The 9,547-nt window shown below is 38.3% G+C and overlaps 1 protein-coding gene across 1 annotated transcript; it reads right to left on the bottom strand.

Annotated features, from left to right (window-relative positions):
* Window positions 1–7,926: 7,926 nt before the first annotated feature.
* On the bottom strand, window positions 7,927–9,314 carry LOC142254476 (uncharacterized). The gene is made up of 2 exons (XM_075325582.1): window positions 8,989–9,314; window positions 7,927–8,785 (listed from the first exon to the last, which is right to left on the bottom strand). Exons 1-2 carry the CDS (start codon window positions 9,312–9,314, stop codon window positions 7,927–7,929), a joined length of 1,185 nt encoding a protein of 394 aa, XP_075181697.1.
* Window positions 9,315–9,547: the final 233 nt, after the last annotated feature.

Genomic DNA, 9,547 nt, shown 5'->3' with positions numbered 1-9,547 from the left:
GGCGCATCTAGTGGATGCGCCACGTCTGGGGTTCCTGCGGCCTGCTATTTTTAGGCTGTGAAGGCCCAATAACTATGGACCTTCCCACCCTGAGAATACCAGAACACAGCTGTCCGCTTTACCTTGGCTGGTGATCCAATTTGGGGGGGACCCTACTTTTATTGTGTAATTATTAATATTTATAAAATAATTATAAAAAAGAGCCTGAGGGAACCTCCACATTGGATCCCCAACCACGGTAAAGCTGCCAGCTGTGGTTTTCAGGCTACAGCCGTCTGCTTTACCCTAGCTGGCTATCAAAAATGGGGGGACACAACGTCATTTTTTTTTTTTAACTATTTTTTAAATAGAAAAAATTAATGGGCTTCCCTGTATTTTGATTGCCAACCAAGGTAACGGCAGGCAGATGGGGGTGGCAACCCATAGCTGTCTGCTTTATCTGCGCTGAGAATCAAAAATACCGCGGAGCGCTACGTCATTTTTTTAAAGATTTATTTTTACAGCACTGTGATGTCCAGCAATCAAAATACAGGGAAGCCCATTTTATTTTTAGTTATTTAAATAAATAATTAAAAAAAATATATATGGGCTCCCGCTGCATTTTTTGTATTGCTAGCTAAGGGTAATCCAAGCAGCTACTGGCTGCTAACCCCCACTGCTTGGTGTTACCTTCACTGGCAATGGAAAATCCAGGGAAGCATTTTTTATTTTTTTTGCCAAAAAACTACAAAAAAAGGACGTGAGCTTCGCCATATTATTGTATGCTAGCCAGGTATAGCAGGCAGGTGCTGGAAGAGTTGGATACAGCGCCAGAAGATGGCGCTTCTATGAAAATGCCATTTTCTGAGGCGGCTGCAGACTGCAATTCGCAGCAGTGGGGCCCAGAAAGCTCAGGCCAACCTGTGCTGCGGATTCCAATCCCCAGCTGCCTAGTTGTACCTGCCTGGACACAAAAATGGGGCGAAGCCTACGTCATTTGTTTTCTAATTATTTCATGAAATTCATGAAATAATAAAAAAAGGGCTTCCCTTTATTTTTGGTTCCCAGCCGGGTACAAATAGGCAACTGGGGGTTGGGGGCAGCCGTACCTGCCTGCTGTACCTGGCTAGCATACAAAAATATGGCGAAGCCCACATAATTTTTTCAGGGGGCAAAAAACTTCTGCATACAGTCCTGGATGGAGTATGCTGAGCCTTGTAGTTCTGCAGCTGCTGTCTGTCTGTATGGAGAAGAGCAGACAGCAGCTGCAGAATTACAAGGCTCAGCATACTCCATCCAGGACTGTATGCAGAATTTTTTTGCCCACCAAAAAAATGACGTGGGCTTCGCCATATTTTTGTATGCTAGCCAGGTACAGCAGGCAGCCACGGGCTGCCTCCAACCCCCAGTTGCCTATTTGTACCCGGCTGGGAACCAAAAATATAGGGAAGCCCGTTTTTTTTTAATTATTTTACTTATTTCATGAAATAATTAAAAAACAAATGACGTGGGCTTCCCCCCATTTTTGTGTCCAGCCGGGTACAACTAGGCAGCTGGGGATTGGAATCCGCAGCACAGGTTAGCCCGAGGTTTCTGGGTGCCTCTGCTGCGGATTACAGTCCGCAGCCGTCCCAGAAAATGGCGCTCTCATAGAAGCGCCATCATCTGGCGCTGTATCCAACTCTTCCAACAGCCCTGGAGCCGGGTGGCTTGTTGGGTAATCATGAGTTAATACTGGCTTTGTTTTACTAGCCAGTATTAAGCCAGAGATTCTTAATGTCAGGCACGTTTGACCCGGCCATTAAGAATCTCCAATAAAGGGTTAAAAAAAAAACACCACACAGAGAAAAAATACTTTAATAGAAATAAATACACAGACACATTAGAGACTCCATCTTTATTACCCCCTGTCAGCCCTCCACGATCCTGCTCTTCTGTCATCTTTCTTTCTAGTGTAGTAGTAGTGACGATTGTAGTGAGGATGAGGTGCACCAGCCCATTACTTGGGGCTGGGGAACCTCATCCTCACTACAGTCCTCACTACAATTGGGAAGCAGCGTGCAGCCTTCACTCCGTGAGTGATCAGTGCTGGCTGTCAGCGGTAACAGCGGTAACGCTGACAGACGCGTTACCATAGCAACGGTGCTCTCGGAGCCGCGGTTAGCGGTGACGTCACCGCTAACTGCGTTGCTATGGCAACGGTGATCTCCGTTAATGACCGGCTGTGTCAGCCGGTCCCTAACGGAACGGGGAGTCGACCGTGTGCTAGAGCATGTCGCCGGTACACGACAATACACATATGTGCACCGTGTACCGGAGAGATGCACTCACAGGTCCTACATGACGCGTCATAGTCATGTGACCAGTCTGTAGCCAATGAGATAATAGCCACGTGACTGGTCACATGGCTATTTTGACGTCACGATAGGTCCTGCATCTCTGCTGGCAGTGCCGGTCACCGGGAGGATTCAGCAATCATCGGATGGAATAGTGGCAGGAGACAGAGTGCAGAAGGGATCGCGAGGACCGGTAAGTGTTATGGCAATGTTTATTAACTGTTTGTGTACATTTATAATGCATTTTTATGTGTTTGTGATTGCCTCCCATTATAGCCTATTGGCTCGAGTTCGGTTCGTCGAACGTTCGACGAACCGAACTCAAACGGGACCCCCGTTCGGCGAACCGACCTCGAGCCGAACCGCGACCGGTTCGCTCATCTCTAGTCAAGAGTGATTTTTAAAGGTAACTTGTCATGCAGATACAAGGTTGATTTTTAGGGTAATAGCATTCTTAAGCTGCCCGGCACCTGCACTGAGAGCCCTGCTGCCGGGAGGAAATGACTGACTGATGCCCTTGTGCTAAGTCGGCGGTCAGTCAGTGCCAGTGACATGGTTTAAGCTGCCACTCTTGAAGCACTATGCGGAGACTGAAATCACGCAGACGCCAACCACATGACTGAAAGCAGAAGGAATAAAGTTAATTTCCTCCTGGCTGTGGGGCTTTCAGTGTGGGTGCCACACAGCTTCAGAACGTTAATAACTTAAAGATTAACCCTATATCTACAGATTATTAGGGGGGTATTTTTACATGACAGGTCGTTTTTGTATCAAACTCACAACTCATTTAACCCAGTATTCTGCTCGCTCATTGGATGATTGGCAACATTTTTACACTAGCCAATAATTATCAATCAGGCTAAAAGTACCTCTAAGAGGGCCTGTTACTTGCTCAGAAAAGTAGTTAAATACTTTGTGAAAATCCCTGCGCTTCACTTAATCTTCCACTCTTTTTCATTTGTGTCACATTTCTTCTGGAGCACACTAAGTGGAAGTTTTGCTTTGCAGTTTATTTAAGTGTCTTCACTGTCTTATCTGGAGTAAGTAATGACTCAGATGCAGCCGAGATGGGATTGGCATTGTCTGGAAGGGAGGCGTGAATGGGCATGTCCCCAGAGAAGTCTATGAAAAAGTGCGAAAATGGATTGCAAAGCAGAGATTTCTCATAGTGCACACCAGAAGAAATAAAGGTAAATGGAGTGAAACAGCACAAAATAATAAAATCAGCAGCAGAATCTGGGGAGCTCATTGATGTTTACAAGGTACTTAGATCAGTTTTTTGTAGCATGACAGGTCCTCTTTAACTGTTTGATTTTTCTAAATAGACTACGAAACATTGAAATGTCACAACATTTCTCAGACAATGAATAACCTCACTGATAACATGCCAAGATGTGTGTAGGTACTTCTACATGTGAAGCTCATTCTTGGAATCGAGGTGTTTTGAAAATTTAGTTTCCATTTTTTTTTTTGCATATCATTAACATGTCCATCCACCTTTTGATTTGTATAATTCCTTGACTTTTTCTTCTTGGTGTTGCTGATTTAAAATTGAGGAGTGTATATTATGCAGTAGAAGAAGATAAAAAAATGTAATCAATGCAGGTGATTGCATGGGCAAAGCACTGTGCCACATAAATACATACTATTAGTATGGATTGCGTATGATACTGCAACCCAATGTCATTCAACTAAAAGGCATTAAGTTATTATTGAGTGGCATAACCATATATACCAAAGAGTACATCTGTAAACAGGGGATATCCTACTTTGCTTTTTATGGTATTAAATGACGTGAAGATGTTAATGACTTGAGATTCTTTATTTCACAATTCACTTTAATTCATGAAATACTTTAAATAATTGTGCTACAGAGATCAATGTCGTTGCATACAGATAATGGATACTTATGACAGATTAATGATTTGCTAGTGGAACTCATATTTAAATATCAAGTGTGTATTACTAATATTCCTAAACAAAGAGGTAATTTTAAATTCATTTTTTACTGCTAAAACAGACCGACAAACTTGAATGTTGAAATGGGGAGCCCTGTAGTAGATTATGAGCTAATAAACTCTACAGTCATGTGTTTTAATGCTAACATTACTCGGCATGTTACATTTGCATGATACCTAATTAATTGAGAAAACTGTTTGCCATATCCCATAGCTTGTATAATTAGCAACTGCATGGATGAAATTGCACAACTTTATAGCTTAAACAAACTGCCCAGAGACTTTAAGTGACCAGATACACTATACTTTATTTTCCACTGATATTCTCAAATAATGTAGAGTAAACTGCTTGCATGAGGTCATGCAACCGTGGGGGCATAAAGCAGGTTGTCAGATGCAACTGACTCTCCATAGAGAAGGCAGGGAGGATTTATTACCATCTCTGCCTTCCTGATAATTTTTATACACAACACTGAACAAATGTTCTTGAGGCCCCCTTCACACGTCCGTGAAACACGTGCGTGTTTGGTCCGTTTCCGTATATACCGGAGACACGGACAAACGTGCACCAATGTAATTCAATGCTTGCAGTTACACTTGCGTTTTTCCATACGGTCCGTGTGTCCGTGTGCATGACACGTATGTGTATGCGTATCTCACGGATGCATGTCCGTTTTCTGCACGGATCACGCATACACGCACCCAATGTAAGTCTATGGGTCCGTGAGTACACGTACGTGTCACGGATGCATCTCCGTGTTGTCCGTGTCTGTTTTGTAATCATTTATGGCAGCGATTGCTTCAGTTGGAATCAGGTGGCTGTAATGTGATACTTGCTGTTATTACCCTTCATTTAGCTGCCCACACCCAGTGTTGGAAGGAGTGTTTACCTAATTCTCTGCTGGATTTTTGTTCCCATTTGGATTCTAATCTTTTTTATCCATGGGTCCACGTGTTGATACTGAGAAAATAATTTCTGTGGTTGAGTGTCACCCAGAATTATGGGACACTCGATCTGAAGGCTACCGTGATCGGGCAATTGTTGACAGAACATGGAAGGTTGTTGCTGCAGAACTTTACCCCAACAATGGATGGGACCGTTGTTCACCAGGGAAAAAAACACGATTTGGTGAGTGTTTTTTTTTTTTACTTTTTTTTTAATAAATAATTATTAAATTAATTTTTATATGTTAAAAATAAACAAATAATTTTTAAGTCATTAGGATTTATTTGTAAATTTAAACATATAACTTATTCTTAAAACTAAAAAGTTATTTGAAAATGGAAGTTAATTTCCTTACAAATATGTTTTATTTTTTAATTTATTCATAGTAATATTTGAAATTACTTAATTAACTTAAAATAATTAAATTTAAATGAAATTAATTTAAACATTTAAAAAATAGCATAGTGAGGTGTTTTTTTTTTTCCTTTTTTTTTTTTTTTTTAAAAATACCTAAAAACCACAAAAAAAAGTGGATTTAGTACGACGCCGATGGAGATCTGCCCGGGATCAGTATAGACGCGAGTTCAACCCAATTCCATCAACATCAGCAAATCCACGAAAGAGAAGATATGTTTATTTTGAAAAACTTGAATTCCTACGACCAATTATGGAGGTGACTCAGTAAGTATAATTTGTTAATTATACTAATGACATTGTTTTTGTTTTTTGTTTTATTCTGAAATGGTTTATTTCTTATCCTTTTAAAAAAAAAAAAAAAACAGGACTGACGACAACATGGATGAATCAGATGAAAACCCATCAGCTGCACAATCAGCTCCTGCAACTTCTGCTTCTGAGGTGGACCAGCCACATCCCACTGCAGAAATACCACAAACACAAAATGAACATACAGAACAGGTATCCAGTGAGCCTGATACTGAGACAATAACAAATCCAACACAAACCCAAACACAATCTTCATCTGTTAATGTCCAACCATCATCTCAATCTAATTCTGGGCAACGTTTTCAAACCAACACATATCGGGCACGTCGGATAAGACGTCCTGAAGACTTAAGATCACTGCCAGAAATTATTGACACAAGAGTCATGTCAATTATGAATTCCTTATTGCCGGAAAATGACATAGAAAGATTCTGTCGCTCACTAGCACCATGTTTGGCCAAAGTTGATTCCGAACACCAGGAACGATTAAGGGCAGCCATACTCACTTTAATCTCTGCTTGCCAAACACGCCCATTGCCAAACCACGTACTATTAACAATCGAACAGTGGAGGACAAACTACAATGCTTCTAATATTGATGCTTCATTACCCAACATAACCCAACATATGACAAACCAGACATCATCATCAGTTGTAACCAACATTGCCCACCAAACTGCCCAAAATATTGACACAACCAACATCATTAATAGACCTATCACAACCATTCCAAATATAGTGTCAGGACAAATCAACAACATGATGACTCAGATGTCTCAACATCCAAGTCAAAATATCCCAATAAATTACATACAACAACCATCACAAGGCCAAAATTTCATCAATACCTCTACCTTTCAAACAACACAGCCAGTTAGCCAATTACAAACATACCCACAATCTGTCATTTTTGCCCAAAATGCCAATCAACCGTTTCTACAAGCTCAACATTATCCAACAAATATATCATACTCACATCAGCCACAAATGCAGCAGCCACTAATGTTTTCACAAGCTATCCCACAAGCCATGTATGCATCTTCATCAAACATTTTACAAACTACAGCTACTCAGGAACCCAATATACCAACATGCGCCACTAAAACTAATACCAGTACATTAATTGTCCAAGCAATCTCAGAACATGATTCTAATATTCCATCAGCACAGGATACAGTTGAAAGTCTAGAGGACTTAATTGATTAGTTTTTTTTTTTTTTAAATTTGATTTAAAAAAAAAAAAAAAAAAAAAATGTTACTAGACACAACATTTCCTAAAATTACATTCTAATAATATAAATATAAATAATTGGAAACTAAAGGTGTAAATTATTTGTATTATTGCCACATAATATGCAAAATAATATTATGTATTAAAAATTTCATTTTGATATAAAGGGTATATTTTTTTTTTTTACTTTACCATTTATAAAAATATGTTGAACACAAATTAGTCAATATGGTAAATGATGTAGCTAAGAAATGTTGTTGACCATTATGTGTGTGCATACTAATTGAAAAAAAGGCTAACTTTGTTCTGCGAGTGGTTTTTTTTTTTTTTTTATGTGAAGAATTTGTGTGGAAATAACACTTTTTTTTTTGTAAAATTACATGTTTATGTTCTATGATTGTATATCAACAAATATCAAAATTGTGTTCATTTTTTAAAGACTTTCATTTCAATAATTCAGGACATGTATCAATAAAGAGTTTTTTTTCATGACATTTTTGTGCTTTAATTTTCAAAATTAGATTAATATCTTGAAAATTTATGAATACAAATACAATATATATTATGCATAAGCAATAAAAAAATTTTTTTTGGCTATCCAAATTTAAATAATAAACAAGTTTATTATCATATTTGACTGAAAGAAAAATATGTATTGATGACATACCTTATTTTTATTAAACATTTTGAACATATTTATTAATTTTTAAACACATATGGTTTTTTGCAATAAAAATTCGAAAACAAAAATTAATGATCAACAAAATAACGCATATAATTATTTCTTATTTGCAAACCAGACAAAACTGGTTGGGTATTCTCCATTTGAACATTTGAAAAATTAGCTACATAATGGGAGTTCAAAGGGTCTAACAGGACATTTTCCTCATGAATTCTACAAAAATTATGTAAAACTAATGTAGCTTTGATTACTGATTGCACATTTGTTGGGTTTAGCTGTATTGTTGTTTGATATATGCGCCATTTGGAGGCTAAAATACCAAAAGAACATTCTACATAACTACGGGCTGTTTTTAAACGACTATTGAATTGGCTTTTTAAATCATCAATTCCACGCCGAGGAAAAGGTCTCATTACATGTGGTGATAAGGCAAAACCCTCATCTGCAACCATCACAAAAGGTACTGTTGGTCCAGAAGTACCAGGCAGTGGTGATGGAGTAGGTAAATTTAAGTCCATTGAAATCATACGTCTGGCCAATCTAGTTGAGCGAAAAATCCGTGCATCGGAAGCACTCCCATACGCACCAATATCTACATAAATAAATTTATAATTAGTGTCAACTAATGCTAATATTACAACTGAAAAAAATTTGTGAAAATTAAAATATCTAGATCCTGAATTTGGTGGCTTCCGAACCCTAATGTGTTTACCATCCAATGCCCCAATACAGTGTGGAAATTTAGTGACTTCATGAAATCCATGGGCTATTTGAAGCCATTTTTCGCAAGTTGGTTGTGGCATTACTTGATTTTTAAGATGTAACCATAAGGCATCACAAGTCAGACGGACAATTCCACAGATGGTTGACGTACCAAGGAGGAAGTCGAAATGTAGAGCTCCATATGACATGCCTGTAGCCAGAAACCTAAAGATTGTGTAAGTGTATCCCAAATGAAAAAAAAAGGACCGTTATTTTTTTTAAACATTTTAAAGAAACGTTGAATGTTAATCCATAAAATAGAATCATAAATAATAATTTTATGATGTATATTTTAGTCTAATGATATATATTTAAACATTATAAAGTAAAAACATTATTTTAATACAAAATGTTTAAAAAAAACCCACCTTAATGTAACAAGCAATCTTTGTTCAGGTGAGATACATTGGCGCATGTTTGTGTCCTGGAGTTGGAGATGAGGCCTGAGAGTGTCCAAGATTGTATCAAACATATCAACTGTTAATCGGCAATATGCCTGAAATTTTTCAGGATATCGCCTTAATTCACCATATAGACAATGGAAATGTCCATGAGTTTGACGCATTTGAACAATTGGATGCACCCACATTCTTCTTTGAGACATTTCTGCTGAAGGAATCATAAATCGCCTTACACCAAATCGTCTAGAAACCATCCATGCCAGAAAAAGCAGAGCCTCATTTGATATGGACATTCTCAACTAAAAATCACACACCACTATGTCAAAAGGAAAAAAAAAACCACTCACAGCATTCATTTATCCAAAAGGTAGTGAAAAGTCAATTACTGCCAGCAGTAACACATTAACAAATTAATGTGATGACTAACCACAGCAAAACGCAATCAAAAAACGGATCGGAAACGCTAGTGGCACGGATCACACACGGAGGTAAAAAACGTACAAACGGAAGTAAAATACGGAATCAC

Source organism: Anomaloglossus baeobatrachus, chromosome 1 (genome assembly GCF_048569485.1).
Source record: "Anomaloglossus baeobatrachus isolate aAnoBae1 chromosome 1, aAnoBae1.hap1, whole genome shotgun sequence".
Classification (NCBI taxonomy): domain Eukaryota; kingdom Metazoa; phylum Chordata; class Amphibia; order Anura; family Aromobatidae; genus Anomaloglossus; species Anomaloglossus baeobatrachus.
This window is presented reverse-complemented; position numbering and strand designations above follow the sequence as displayed.

Excerpts from the sequence above, each read along its gene's own strand:
- LOC142254476 (XM_075325582.1), bottom strand. The coding sequence starts at position 9,314 with ATGTCCATATCAAATGAGGCTCTGCTTTTTCTGGCATGGATGGTTTCT. Across the intron at positions 8,786-8,988 it reads AGATTGCTTGTTACATTAAG|GTTTCTGGCTACAGGCATGT; the intron begins GTGGGTTTTTTT and ends CACAATCTTTAG.